The sequence below is a fragment of the Opisthorchis viverrini genome, assembly GCF_000715545.1.
Source record: "Opisthorchis viverrini unplaced genomic scaffold opera_v5_315, whole genome shotgun sequence".
NCBI classification, from domain to species: domain Eukaryota; kingdom Metazoa; phylum Platyhelminthes; class Trematoda; order Opisthorchiida; family Opisthorchiidae; genus Opisthorchis; species Opisthorchis viverrini.
In genome coordinates this window covers 85,407-101,386 of record NW_008751965.1, presented here as the reverse complement: position 1 = coordinate 101,386, position 15,980 = coordinate 85,407, and the positions used below count along the sequence as shown (strand labels likewise).

Genomic DNA, 15,980 nt, shown 5'->3' with positions numbered 1-15,980 from the left:
AATAACCGAGCGATCAAGTAGTGGCTTGCGGCCAAAGGAGGTGAACGAGAGATGAACTTGCCAATGGCGTTGTTAGCTCGTCGCGCTTCGACGCAGTCAAACACGGGCAAGTCCTCATCTATGTTAATGTACGCTCGACATCCGCGCCTTCCTGTTGATCAGGAAGTTCGGTTGTGGCCGGCGACAAGCTTGTCACCGGAGCAGCTAGAGGAAGAAGGAGAGAGAGCTCGAGAAAATTTGACCGCCGATCAGGGAAGGACTAGGCAGAAAACTGCAAGCAGAAAGGTCCAAGCGTCCCTCAAAGGCACAAAGGTCAAGTGGAGGGATTATTAGAAACCTGGAAGGAGCGGACTGGGGTCGCGGACGCTGAGCAGTTGATTGCAAGGGCCGTTTGTCGTCACCGACCGCCGGGGGAACGTCTTCACCATTCAAGATGGACGGGGATGGTAGTTAGTGAATGGGACGCAGCTTCGCAAGTGGCATGATAAACCCGAAGAGCGGCCGAGTAGACCCACTGCCAAAGCTGACCTGACGGAGGTAAATTAAAATCGATGGCATGCGAACGAGCTTTAAGGGGTGGAAGTGTGAAGCGCTGATACTACTGATCGGAAGGCACGCGAGTAGTATATGTTATTCGTAGAATTTCCAGTTGCGTCGATTGAAAAAGGGAATTCTGTTGCGGAATTCGCGGGGCCACTTTGTAACGTTCGCTTGGATTTGACCGGCGAATGACTGGAGTCAATGAATCTCCAGGAAGACTCGTTCGGGAGAAGATCTGTGTCCAGTTTTTGTAACCGAGATCTAGATTGGAGTTTTGCTTCCCTGTTCAGTGGTCTGTAACCGGTCAGTTGGCATTTCGAATAAATCACACCGCAGCGAAGGCCTTCTTCCTTTCACTGGTTGGCAGTGAGCGCGAAACATTGAATCCGATAACCAGTAGTCCCAAGGTTGATACTAAAACAAATTACAATCGATAGATTTTCCTTGANCTAGTGATCGGTAGTGAAGATAATTTATGTCCCCGATTTGCGTTGTTTGCCTACTGTCTGATAAATAGGAGGCCAGTCGCTGTAACAAGGTTCCTGTAATGCCAACGGTGCTAAGTTTGTGTAGCAGGGAGGTGTCGGGGACCTGGTCGAAGGCTTTTTGGATGTCCAGATGGACTGTTACAATGGAGTATACAGCGTCGTAAGCTGCTGTGACGGTCTTGAAGAAGTGAAGCTGGTAGCTATTTACTGATCTTCGTGAAAACGGCCCGCAAAATTAGATTAGATTAGATTAGATTAGATTAGATTAGATTAGATTAGATTAGATTAGATTAGATTAGATTAGATTAGATTAGATTAGATTAGATTAGATTAGATTAGATTAGATTAGATTAGATTAGATTAGATTAGATTAGATTAGATTAGATTAGATTAGATTAGATTAGATTAGATTAGATTAGATTAGATTAGATTAGATTAGATTAGATTAGATTAGATTAGATTAGATTAGATTAGATTAGATTAGATTAGATTAGATTAGATTAGATTAGATTAGATTAGATTAGATTAGATTAGATTAGATTAGATTAGATTAGATTAGATTAGATTAGATTAGATTAGATTAGATTAGATTAGATTAGATTAGATTAGATTAGATTAGATTAGATTAGATTAGATTAGATTAGATTAGATTAGATTAGATTAGATTAGATTAGATTAGATTAGATTAGATTAGATTAGATTAGATTAGATTAGATTAGATTAGATTAGATTAGATTAGATTAGATTAGATTAGATTAGATTAGATTAGATTAGATTAGATTAGATTAGATTAGATTAGATTAGATTAGATTAGATTAGATTAGATTAGATTAGATTAGATTAGATTAGATTAGATTAGATTAGATTAGATTAGATTAGATTAGATTAGATTAGATTAGATTAGATTAGATTAGATTAGATTAGATTAGATTAGATTACTACATCAGTATGTTATAATGTGTGAGGTTCCCTTATCTTTGTGCCACTGTCGGAAACCAATGAGGCCTGAACCTGTTTGGACGTTTAGGTACGCTTGGGAAGTTGTCTAGTTACTCCTCCAAATGAGCCAGTTTGACATATGCTTGTTACCGTAATTCAACATATTTCTTCCTTCATCCACGGCACTGAAAGTCGCGGTGGTGAGTTAAATGTTTTGGACGGTTCGGGAGTAACAATTGACCTGGGAAGTATATTATCAAGCGCGTCTCGATCACTATGAAGCTTTTTGGTACATTTCCGCATTCATTTCGGGAATCTAATTTTCCTGACAGGAACAAAAACAACAACTTTTGGACAAACTTCGTTTGGACGAAGTACTCAACTGAACCCAAATGAATCTTTATTGTATACTGGTCTCTTTCAAATGGATGCGAATGCGCTGCATTTCAGAGTCCCGTCCAATGAAGGGTTGGTTCAGTCCGCCAGATGCTGTCGTTTGTGTCCCGAGGATAAATTTATTTGGCGTTCAAGAAATCGGGAATGTCTAGAACAACTTTTGCAGGAATATGATATTTGGCCTAACCGAAATTTCCTTGACAAGAAATATGGGAATTCGCATTTTGCTTCCGTAGGCTGCAAGATAGCTTACGAAATTGACGCCCTTCGCTTCTCACAACATGAGATGTAAGATAGATCAGAATGCAAAACCTATAACATGATACATTTGTCCCGGAATAGTGGTGTTCGGCCCAAGATATATAGCCACACCTATAACATGTACTTCCATTATTGCATCGAGGGAAAAACGGAGCAGATGGGACGTGATTGGAGGAAATTCTGAAGTAAATGCACGTAACCAAATTGGCAGAATACGGTTCGAACCAGTAGGCGTTCAGCGAGAGTAATGCGAACGTATCCTGTGAGTACGTACAGGCTCTTTGGCGCCTTTGTCTAAACCTGGGGTAGATTGTTTCATCAAATTTCTATAATCAGCAAAGTCCTGTGTTCTTTGTACTATCCGCTTTCGCGAAAGATGGGTGAACCAGTTTAGATGTTGATATGAATGACGGTACATTTAGGTCCGGTCTGCAAGTTGTCTCATTACTTCTCCAAATCAGCCAGTATTAAGTATCTTTGTTACCCTACTTCAATTTATTCTTTCCCTTCTCCTCTATAAATTACGTGGTGTTGGGTTAAATGCTTTGTCCAATTCACGAGTTATAAGTTATTCCAGAACGTATATTATCACCCGCGTCTGGATCACAATTAAGCTCTCTGGCACTTTTCACTTTTATAGTTTCGTCCTCCCAGTTACCTTTCCAATTATTCGGATAACTATTCCTCCCTTGATACACCACTAACAGAAGAGAATACTAGAGGAAAAATCTAATAATATCTATAATGTCCGAGTGATTTCTGGGCATGGAGCTTTGACTACGCTGTTAATCTCCCACAAACACTGAAAATGCGAAACACCTAACAAGATTCCTCTGGATTTTGGAAAAGCAACGGTTACAAGAATCCATCTGTTCGCCAATCATGGTAGCTCTCGATGGCAGATGGTTTGCACTGTGCACTTACAGAGTTCTCACATCTGTAATCTGTGCAACAGGGTACCGAGCAAGTCATTTCTCGTTCGCTGTGGTCACACAATGCAAACAAATTTTGAACTGCACTAAAATTCATGATCATAATATCAACGCCACGACTTACTACGTGACCCAAATTTCATGCGCCGAAGCAACGAAACCGGGAAACTCATCTGGCCGCACTTTTTCTGGTTTTCTGAGGTGCGAGTTGTTAATGAATCCAATGCGAATTAAAAAGATGTATACTGCTCCCTGAATTTCCAGCGTAGATCGGATTCACTGGTCTATCAGAGTAGGACAATTTCACCGAATCCTCATCATCCTCGTCCGCTGGTAATTATCTGCTTTTCTTGGAAAAAACTTTAAGGCATTTTGTAATATTCCTCATGGATTTTTGTGCTATGAATGAATACCATCAAATTTAAATATCTGTAGCACATTTTTCTCCTGTTCAACCTGGGGTTTCTAGGACATTTCGGGTGTGCTTACATCAATAGGTCATAGCTGCCCCACACCAGGAATTTGGGCTGCTTGGAAATATACGATTTATAAATTTCTGGCTACCGTTTGGAAAAAAATTGTGATTTTATTCGAGGATGTATATATATCATTTTACGAATGTAATAAGAGCTTGTAGGTGTTGTAAGCTGGGTATCAAGTCACCAGCAGAGTCATCATAAACTGCTCAATATTTTGAGTTGATGAAAAAGGGAATCAAAGTAATTATGCACTCTTGGACGATATCTAGTTTACCCAAGACTTTTCAGATATTTTCACATCTACGTCGGTGAATACATCAGAATGTATTATCAAAGTTCTACGGTGAGCAGTTTTTTGCATTCTACAGGAAGGAGATTCACACGAAGTCTCGTTCTTACCCTAAAACTTTCCTCGATTGAAGTCTTTGCAGCCCACTGAACAGTCTTTTCGGAATTGTCCTTTTGTGGATTCGCGGACACCAGTTTACACGAGCTTTGGTTCTGAGATAACAGACATCGACGAACCAGAGAAGTCTTGAGGCCCACGTTTAGAAGCTATACAACGAAAATGTGACGTATATTCCTCCAGGTTCTGAGGTATGCCAGTTCTCCTTCACGTGCCTTCCAAGTTAAAAGTCCACCAAGTATTAAAGTCGTTCATCACACTAAAATGTACCATTACCCATGAGAATTCAAGCCAAAAGACCACGAGCTGTATTCGAATGTTTAGCACGAACACCTTCCTCCCGGTAAAAAATCGAGAACTGATCAGAGATTTTTTATCAGAATTTCGTCCAGTAACTGAAGCCGCGAACCACTGTATGCCTGCTCCGTTCACGCAATCTCACCTCCAGTTTGAATCTCAAGAAACGCACCCTCGACATCGCGGCTGGTGTTCAGAATGCTTAACCATTTTCGGTCTCTCATATACCAGTTATAAATAGTGTTCTTTGTTAATAGTTCCACCTAATAATCAGGTAAACCTGTACATAGTTTCACAGTTCTGGGTGAAACAATGTGGGTTTTCTGGGGTCCTGGTCAAAGAAACTTCAGCAGATTAAGTGACCTTCTCTCTACCTACTATCATCGATGTCATCCTCAACATGGAGAGGTTCGCTGTTCACCGTAATTCCCCATTTTTTCATTCGAAGCTTGCTCCTATCCAGCAATAATTCTTGTATTGAATACTTCGCAGCGTGTGGCTTATTGGACAGTAGAGTATTTGGAGGTTTCGTCAACATGAACTAGCCTACTCATGCCAAAACTGAACCGCAGAATACAGATAGAACATGTAGCGCCGCAAAGCTGAACGTTTCACTTCCGGTTTGGTAAAACTTGGTGGGTCACTTATTTCTTGTGGCCGGCACCGTACTCAGCAATATGTTCCTCCAGTGGTGACTCGTGAGGTTCTTGACATCAAAAGTCTGGGTGTTACTAGTGTACCTCGCCCATTAATATGGAGACCGCCTGACTCTAACAGTGTGTGTTTGGATATTCTGCAATGTACGACCGTGAATCGATGTTATTGGATTTGTTGTTGTCATTTTCGATTCAGATGTCCCGCATGAGCATCTGGAGGCCGCACGCTCACGGAAATGATTGAAAAAGGCCAGGAATAAGTCTTTTTCTCATCAAATGGACTCATTCAGGACTTTCGTATGTTGGAAATACCATGTCTACTGGGCAGTAAATCATAACGCAATTTCAAGCCTCGTTGATTCACGTTATCTTCGTGATACTTTGATGCTTCACGTTTTAACAACGTGAACTTTCCTTGTGCCACTTAAATTGAATCTCAAAATACAGGTAGAACACATGGTGCGGCAAGTTGGGATGGTTCAACGCTGATTTACTTTAGCTTGCATCGAGCTGTGCAGTTTTACCTTTCAGCTGACTCCTACTCGGAAATGATTTCCTTCAATGGTACGACTCGTTTTCTGAGACTTGCGGCGAATCTTTTGTAGATATTTCAGCCCGCAAATGATTACTCACCGCCACCTTCACCGATATTGCCATCGTCATTTTTTTCTTCAATGATAAAGATGTTTTGAAATTCATCAATAACGACAGCCCGGTGACCCCAACATCATTAATTGGACTACTGATTACGTCAAGATTGTAAAGGGGTGCGAAGGAAACTATCAAAATGCCGGGCGCTATCGTTGTAACTCGTCCTCTAAAAAAGACCACCTGATTTTCACCGTTAAGCATGTCTTTGAATAGATGTTAGTGGAGCTCTTGTAGTCTTTTTCGGTGTAGAATACTCGAATGAGTAACAAAGAGTGTAAGCGCATCGGCGAGCTGAACCACCTCCTCGTGGTGCCGACCGGCTAGCCTGGACGTCAGTCTGTGTAAGCTAAGTGTTCACAACTCCAGACAGGGTTAACCACCCCGTTTGCTTTCAATGTGCTGATTACTTCCAACAATGAACACCACGAATCATCTGATGCCTCCCAATCAGTTCCAACCAGTACACAGGATAGACTCGTGGGCTACAACAGTGAGGAATGTGGCAAGCTCTGCAAATCGAAAGCTGGCCCGGTAGTCCACCATCGAGTTCACGACAATGAAAGGGTTGGTAAGAATATAGGTGCCCGATTGGCATGCGTTGATTGTTCCTGTTTTTTAGACGAAAATTGGCCTAAGTCAACATTGCCGGAACGCACACCCTACACAGGATAATGCAGATAATCTTGACCGAGTGAAGTATTCCGCTTCCCGCTGGTCCCAAAATGAGTCACAATCGCTCTTGCGCCTATCTAACAATTTATATCCATCTTGTGGCGCGAAAACCACGCTATTCACGAGACTGGAACAGTACTTTCCTGATCGGTCGACTATCAGATTCTAGAAACCCTTTGAAACTCACGTTTGGTTTCGCCCTACTTCGGAATCAGTGCCTGAGATTCTCTCAACCTCATATTCTATGAACCCTAATTGGGCAGGTTTTGAGACCTACGCTCATTTGCACATCAATTTGTTTTCGACAGGAGACTCAGATGAATCCGTCTGAATCGCTTCTTTGCGACAATCCGCTTCAAGTAAATGTGTTGTATGTGTCCGCCTCAGATTTCGATTGGTGTTATATTTGAGACACCAGGTTGTTTTTTACTCACAAATTTGCTGAAAACCCTTGGACAGCTCAGACAGCCTCCGTCATTCTTGGGGTTCATTAGGCAGGCGCACTTCCTGAGTTCCTGCCATCATTATGTTCCTAGATCCGTTGAAGTGAACCCCTCGAACGAGAGATTTAGTTGAGTCACCTATGAAAACCGAATTCGTGTGCAAGTGAGACTAATTGTCGAAGTATTCTTACTCTAGTTAAACAGCTCAATCAGGAATATACCTTCGAATTTTGCGCAAGTAGTATACCAAGTCGGATTACCGTCCCTTTGTCGGTAGACATTTTCGCCGAATCAAAATGGCCTGGCATAGTTTAGATGTGATTTTTCCAACGTCAATCGCAGTAGTCTGGAACTTTAATCGGACAGTTTATCACGGTTTAGTGAACAGGCATCGGTGATTGCTGCCATCGAGGATTAAAATGTTGAACACTACTGCCCGGCTTCTCAGCGGAGAAGTGCTTCACTGACACATTCGTGGAATTTCGAAATTTCTTTCTGGGAAGTGATGGGATGTGTCATTCTAGTATCCGGTCAACACCACTGACACATTCGTGGAATTTCGAAATTTCTTTCTGGGAAGTGATGGGATGTGTCATTCTAGTATCCGGTCAACACGTTACCAGGTGATCTGGTTTTCCTTTTTTCAAAAATAAGCGTCGTTATATCCTGTCTCAGGTGAGAGCTAATCACGTCGCTGACTTTACGGTTTAGATTTGAAGCCACCACCCGGTCAATGACGGGTTCGGTTAAAAACTATCTGGAATGTCTTGTGATGTGCACTGCTAATGACGTCCAGGAAAAATAAAACAGTTTTACGGTGCATCTCATCTTCCTGGCTTAGACTGTCTTTACGTATTATGTTTACGTTCTGCGTTCACGTATCGTGATGTGTCGAAAATAGTACTAATTGAAATCTGGGGCCGCCAGGTACAACACATTTAGTTGAAGTGGATTTTCACAAACAACGATTCAGTTGATGTGCCAATGAGCGTAGTTCTCAAAATCTGCCCAATTAGGGTTCGTAGAATTTGAGGTTGAGAGAATCTCAGGCACTGATTCCGAAGTAGGGCGAAACCAAACGTGAGTTTCAAAGGATTTCTGGCATCCTATTATTAGTGTTTCCTCCGGGAGAGACATGTTCACCTCGCCATTCCCCGGCGCCTACCTTTCTAGAGGCGATACATCATCAAGCAGAAATTCGTTAGCTTGAAGTTCGACATGAACTTGATTGAAATGATGAACTTCCAGCTGATTGCTTCAGGAATAACACAAGGTTCTATTTGTTGTTAGTAAACGGCGGCATGTATACGGAACATCTACGGAATAGCTAGTTTGTAAGTTAGGTAACAGTGAGATGAGGAATCTCGTATGACGCGTATTTGTTAATTAGAAAAATAATCTGAACCCGTACATACAATGGGATAGGAAATTAAACCTTCAACCTGGACGCTGCGTTTTGGAATAAACGAATATTCGTCTTCTTGAAAGCAACTACCCGAAATTCCCTGCAGATCCTCCCACTATCAGGATATCTAAAACCTCTGGTGCGAATTGCATGATTTCTACCAGATCAATGCAGAGTTAATAAAACAAGACACGCTCTTCATAATATCCAAAGTTACACACTCCTCGCTCTTAAAGTTCGCTTGCAGGCCACCTATTCATACTTGCCTTCGTTTAAGTGGTCCCAGAATTTGGTCCGTTCGCAGCTCTTCGGGTGTATCACACAAATTCCGAAGATGGATTATATTTATTCTTTTCGATTTCCGACCGTCTTGAGTTGTATAGGTGAACCCGGCGGTCGGTATCAACAAACGGATCTTGCTATCGATTGCCCATACTCCGCGAGCAAAGCCCATTCTCATGATTCTTCCACTTGATGGCTGCAATCTGTTGGAGAACTAGGTCCGCTTTGTTTTTTAGCTTTTCCACTGTCGAGTCATCTCCGTTCTCCGGCGGCTGCAACTTGGCCAGTGGCACATCGGCAAATTCCCATGCCAGATGCTCCAAGTGCCCTTCACTAACCTGACTAGTTAATTTTGCCAACGGCAACTCCACACGAAGCGCAGACTGCACCTTTTCAGTGAACGTGTCAGGCGGCAACTGCTGGCACAAAACTGCGCCCAGTCCCGGCAAGGCATGATCCAACGACTGTTGCAGATTTGTAGAGAACACTTTCGGGTCACACCCCGGTTGCATCCCAGCCGCATTGAACCTCTTCATAGCCCCCTAGCTTCACTCCAAATGCTGCCTCCGCGCCGGCCAAACCATTCGTTCGAGGACCTCTTCTGGACGCATCCAAAGCCACCTTCGCCAGGTCTCTGAGGAAAGCCTTCCGTGCCGCAATTTTACCCTGGTATGTCTCCAGTCCAACCTCCTCCGCAACACTCTTGGGATCGTCCAGGACAGTTCGCACATTTCCATTCTCGAAAGCCTGTGACCACAGGATTTCCATCCGTATCCTGAACACAATACAGAATGTAAGAAGTAAATTCCTGAACAAATTTCTAATCGCCAGCGACCAGCTAAATATTTCACATCATTTGTTGCGGGATTTGACATAATTTTCAGGTGGTGGTCAGTAATGTTGGTAATATGGTTATAAATATACGCCTGGTTCACGAGATGCTTGGATTTCGTGATCACGGCAAACGAGAACTGACTTGGTTGGTACCGAACTATCTACTGACTGTAGATGTGAAAGCTCCATAAGTGCGTGGTTCAAATCCACTGGCAATGCGAACCAGCAGGATTGGCCGCTTCATAGATTGTTGTAACCTGTGTTTTCCAAAAATCCAGATATATCTTGGTGCATTCTTCACAATTCTCAAGTTTGTAAGAGACAAGCAGTGTAGTTGTCGCTGCAGGCCCTATTCCGATCGTCCCAGAAATCAGTCGGACTCTGGAGGTGTCATCCAAATCTTCCTTTGGGAGACTAGTCCGTTAGCGTTGCCTAAAAAATATTGGTTTTTGGAAGCGCCGGAATCATTGCAAAGCTGACTGAGATAATGAAGCGATGAAAGAGAAAGAGTACCGAAATTCATCACAGTGACTCAGACGCACTCGATCCCGTTCGTTCTCGGATCAATTGTATCTCGCGAACCGTCCAACATTTAACCCACCACGACATTCAGCCCAAAACAGGAAAGCGGAAAGGGTAAATTGAAGAAGGGTAACAAACTTACGTCACACTGACTCCTTTGAAGGGGTAGATAGACAACTTCTCAATCGGACAGAAATAGCTTCACACGTCATTTCCTCCACACAGCAGATGGTAAACAGGAAAGACAACTCGTTTGATTATAGTACTCTGAGGACCTAATCAATGCATGTTTATACAATCACGCAAATGAGCCTGTTGCATGCCATCACGGCCATTCGTCATGGTCTATATTGTTGTATTTGGTGCCCCAAAGATCCTTTGTGCGCAGCTAAAATGCAGTTTTGTCATAACTTTGTGGACTAGGAACGGCTCTACGAGCCACCAAATTCTCTCCTTTGATTCCGCAACTGCATTGCAGTTGTTCCCGAAGTTGCTGTCCAGTCTCCCTACAACTTTCCTGCCATTTGTCAAGCAATTTCCGTGTTTCTCGGCAAAAGTGGCATAAGACTTCACAATTTTGAATCAGTGATGACAAACAAACTTTGCAGTAATCAGTTTTAGAGTTCTCTGGCTGCAGAGGTTATTGGCTTCCGCAGACATTCAGTACAACTGTCGCAAATGGAGCCATCCAGTAAGACTCGTGAAGACAATGTCTCCATAATTTTTGCGTAATACGACATATCTGCGTGACGTCATGTGTAACAATAATATTGAATGGAACGTAATCATCCAGGCGTAGTACCGTGCCACCCACAAAAGCAAGAGGGTTTGGATACCGGTCAATTTTAGACAGGATCATTCGAAATGTTTGGGTCGGTCTCTGATGGCTGACCCTCCGATCAGTCTCCTATTTTGAGTACTGAGGAACGTCACTTAAGTTGGAAAACCCGCAGCCTGAAGAACCAAAACGCAAATCCACATTTTGCACGCCCAGGGAAGTTCGACTGCGCCAAATACGATACCACTGCATATGGCGTTCTGGCCTTCCTTGGGTGCTGTATTGTTTGGGTAATTTATCCTTGGGAAACTAACGACACCAAGAACAATTTGCACACCGAGCGATATAAGTCTGCACATCAATAAGAAAAATTGTGTAATGTGGATTAACTTGCAATCCAGCTGAAATAGACCAATATTCCCGAGAGATTTATCTAGGTTCAGTTGTGTCCCCCGTTAAAGAGAAGTTATTTTGCAAATGAGCGTATTTGTGTCGATTAGGAATGTTACATTTTTGGAAGATACCCTAGAATCACCGGAACCTACGGAGGCCATTAAACTCTAGGAAAGCCGGCAAACATCAAGTCAAACGTTCAGCCAATTCAGGAAAACCCGCTGAAATTTCGTGCACGCCTCAAAGGCGCGATCGTATGTTACCAGAATTCAGTCATCTAATAAAAGCACGATTGATGTTGATGGGTGTTCACAAAGCGCGTAGTAGACAGCCTGGATCAATACGAGTTGGTGCCATTTGGATTGCGCGGGGCCGTTGTAACTTTTGCACTCGCAACCAACTCACTCACTTTTTCGGAATACAGCTGTTGTGTACCCCTGTCGGCGAGTTCTTTCTGGCAGGGGCCACTGGAGTGGGAACAGCAGCTTTATATAACAGTATCATTCCTTCAGTTACACTCCCAAAAAAGTGTAGTTTAAGGGCGCCACCAGTTGGTGGCAAAGAAAACTGCATCAAACGATTTCTTAATTCTGTGCGCAAACGAATTGATGCCTTTACCGTCTGAGTTTGGGTGCTGGCTGGATGCAGAGCCTCTGCTGTTTTGTTCGAATACGTGGCGTGCCATTGACTTTCCTGCATGAACCGGTGACCCCTGCTGACTTCTGGTCACATGGAGTCACAACACGGAAAGTTGCCGGGATGGTTTGCCTATCGCATATTCCTTGCTTCAGTATAACTATTTACCAACTAGCGGCTGACGACGTATTTCGTGCCCGTGATATGTACTAGGCTGCCTCCACCCGGCTGCAGTGTGCGGGTTGGCTGGTCTCGTCAACCGCTAAATGTGTTTGTACGTTAGACCCAAGACACCCATATGTGGAACGTGTTTATCAAATGTCGCAAAGTAACTATTCGGTAACTTTGATTCATCTTTGATTTATCCGTCTGTACTTTTCTATCCAATTTAACCTGTAACTGAAAATTACATTGTGCAGCTATCTAATGTAATCCGGAATTTAAGATCTGTATTGATTTGCCGAAAGTTTTCCAGCATTTCAAGTATAGTCGTACAGGTTTTGTAGTGTATCAACCGTGTGGCCAACTGGTATGTTTTGTCGCTTGGCGTTTTATTGTTCAGTTACTGAACAGAGAATCCTCCTCCGCTGGCAATTGTTCTCTCCGCTGTGTTAGTTTATATGCGGTACGGTACATCCGGCATATACAAAACTTCTTCTTTGGAGTGACTGGATGATGGTCCTTAACAGGATACATCTATTTTAGATTCTGCACTTTCCTCTCATCGTTTTGCACTAATGGGTCGGCTATCGTTTTATTGGTCACTTCCTGAGCAAGTATTCTCCTCTGGTAAACTCCCTTGTCGTTGTTTTTAATTTTTGTGCGGTACCCCACGTGCATCCAAACCTACTAATTTCAGTGACTGGATAGTCGTGCTGGAAAGGATATTGAGGCCTGAATTCGGTCCCATTTCAAGCGCATCATCATGGACGAGCAAAATGACACCGTCCTGGCAACTTCAACTAGGCATCCTATGAGAGAGCGTCGGGCTGTATGAAAACATATTCGAAGTCAATGTAGCTAAGTTTCACAATGCGTCTCTAGTCCGGCTAGAGAGAAAAGAGGGTGAAGAGAAAAATTGAAATTTGCGCAGTGTGTTTGAGTCGACAGATGATCACAAAGCTGTCCTACATCTGCCACCGACTGGCCTATTTTTATTCGTCCTGTACATCTAACGTGCAATAGTGCATTTGTGAAGGCGTTTTGATGAGTCGTGGGAATACGTGCGGTTTTACCTAATTTCCTTCGCATTTACCAAAGATTTATGGAGAGCTAGCTCGATGGAGAATCACAACCCGTGCTTTTTCGTTATCAGAACACTATACGGACCATTTGAAATTCATTTTAATTTAGAAAAGCACACAACAGTGCACGTGCCTGTTTGGATTAGATATTGTTGACAGAATCGGCGAGGGTTTCCACTTCGTCCCGGCGTTGCACAGCTCCATTGGATGAGCTGTTTGTTTGCACTACATCGGGGTTCTCAAAGGTTCAGCGAGGAACTCAGTCTAGGTATGAAGAAAGGCTTGTTACGCATAAGAGTGACTGCAAATTATACATGTGCAAAGGAGGTTCGGACTGATGACCAACGATGCTTTCAAACAAACAGAAATCGTGCTCACACAAAATTACTCCTAACGTCCACCAAAATAATTCGGCATTCAGAAAGAAATCTGTCCTTTGTACTAAATAGCGCGGCTGATTTTAAGCCAGTCGCACTAAAAATCGAGACGGATACGTCCCATTTTCCAAAAAAGGTATCTTTAATAGGTGTCCGTGGTTATCAAAATAATTAATTTTAGGCATTTCGAAGCGTTTTGATATAAGCTCCTTGGCTGCTAGCGGAGAACACACCAAAGATTTCAGTTACATAGCAGATGCAGCAAACTTTCCGAACAATACGAAGCGAAACAAACTTTGATCTGTTTCGCCAGATTTGGGGCTCATCAGGTGCCCACAGTTTCCGAGTTTCCGTCAAACTCACGTTCTATATGAACCCTAATTTTACTGCTTTTGACAAATACATACGAGATAGATATCAACTGGTGACGCAAAGAATGTGGCTGAATCTCGTAAGTGATTGTTCTCTTCAACCAAATACTCAGCTTGAACGCCAGAAAAACGCCAGAGGGGAACTCAAAATGTGCGCCTACCTGATGAGCTTTAAGAGAAGCAAAAGTGTTCGTGAGTTGTTTAAACATTTCAGCAACTATATGATTAGTAAAGTCTATGTTGCTTATCCTCCCTGGTGGGTAGTGAGTTATTTGTTATGGTGACGTACGTTTAAGCTAAGTTAGGATACCGTGTGCAACAGCTATCGATTTTGAACGTGGAGGAGGAGAAAACGACCAAGATGGTTTGGGAATTCGGAAGTCAGTCAGGCATATTGGCATGTTGATAACAAAGCAAAATTATATAAGATATTCATCCGTAAAAGGAAGTGTCTGGGTTCGTTTTTGTTAAACATCCTCCGCTATCAGATCAAACCGTGTGAGATCAGACGAACTAGTTGGATGTCTCTGCGTATAAACGGGCTTCCTCCGTAGAGAATGTTTTTCATGGGCTCCAAAAATGCACACATCAAGAAAGAACTAACTTCGATTCGCTGCTATCCCACGTGTCGTTGTGTGACAAGAGTGGTCGGTAAACTTGTGGGTGAACTGTAGTCTTAAGTCAAGATTGTTTGGAAATCCATGGGTTCTCCGTTTAAAAATCAAGTCAGAGTAAACTGTGAACGCCGACAGACCGTAATGAATAATCATGCCCTGTACGTTAGCGCCTGCTCAGGATGTGAAGAATGGATAATAACTGACCAAACGCATGGTTGTTTATTAAGCCTTTGATTCTTTGAAAAATCCGAATGTTACACCCAACTGGGAAAGCTTTTCTACCAGAGGGAATGAGCAACGCTACGATGCTGTCACTGGATTTTGGACGATTCTTAAAATCAACAATCGTTTAATGTGCTTTCCGGACAGATGTTGAAGTGATGAAGTTTGTTGCATCGTATTTGTCCTCGATCAATTCTAAATACTAAATTAACTCGCAGAATTACTCCGCCACGAAAACCGGTAAAGAAGAACACAGCTACGTTAGTACATATAGTTTGAGCCGAGTGAGTACGACGGCGCAATTAGCTTCCAGGCGCACTCACTGAATTGACCCCAGTTAATGAGTTAGGAAGTATTATCTTGCGCTTGTTCTTCTGCTTCGCACCAATGGTTCCAGGATGCTGTTGGTTGGACGTCGATTTGTTCGGTTAATCTGTCTCACAATTGGGCGCTTTTGAATAGCACTACTGAAGATGTCATCCAGAAACGCTGAGCAATTCATGCTTCGCCATGTTCCTTAGAAATGTGTAACAATTCTTGGTAAAAGGATAATCATTCGTCAATAGTGTCCTTTGTCAGGCAACTTATTTCAGCTATTTTTAATCTTGATATGTTCGCATGTTCAACACAAGAAATAGGGGATCCCATTCCATTACACTTCGGATTATTTTTATTTCTGATTAATCTACATCACTTTCCTTCTTCTACGATTCGCGCTGGAATCACGGGACGATAACTTATTTCGAAATAATTAACACCATGCTTCGTGGTGGACGTCCGTTTTTAAGAAAAGAACTAGGGTGTAGGTGGAGGGAGTACCAGATTTGCGGCGAATTTACCTACCTCAAAGGCCGTTTTCTGAACGTTTAAATAAGAGTAGTTTCGAGACTAAGCTAACCGTACGCAACGCAGAGTGTGAATTCATTGGTTAGCAATATATGCACATTTCTGCGCGCATGTTTCCGTGCATCACGTGGTCAAGTGCTCTCTGTCTGAATGTCTGTCTCTCAGTCAGTCTTTCTGTCTTTCTGTCTTTATATCTGTTTGTCTTCCTGTATGTCTGTCTTTCTGTCTGTCTTTATTTCTGCCTCTTTTTCCCTCTCCATCTGTTTTTATGTATGCATATATATATATATATA

The 15,980-nt window shown here is 42.7% G+C and overlaps 1 protein-coding gene across 1 annotated transcript in view; it reads left to right on the top strand.

Moving 5' to 3' along the window:
• Positions 1–433: 433 nt before the first annotated feature.
• The window catches only part of T265_09825 (hypothetical protein), a gene marked incomplete at both ends in the record, with an annotated part of 58,793 nt that continues 43,246 nt past the window's right edge, over positions 434–15,980 (top strand). The window contains one exon of the mRNA XM_009176011.1: positions 434–449. Coding sequence (XP_009174275.1) covers positions 434–449 — 16 coding nt within the window. The remainder of the gene's footprint in view (positions 450–15,980) is intronic.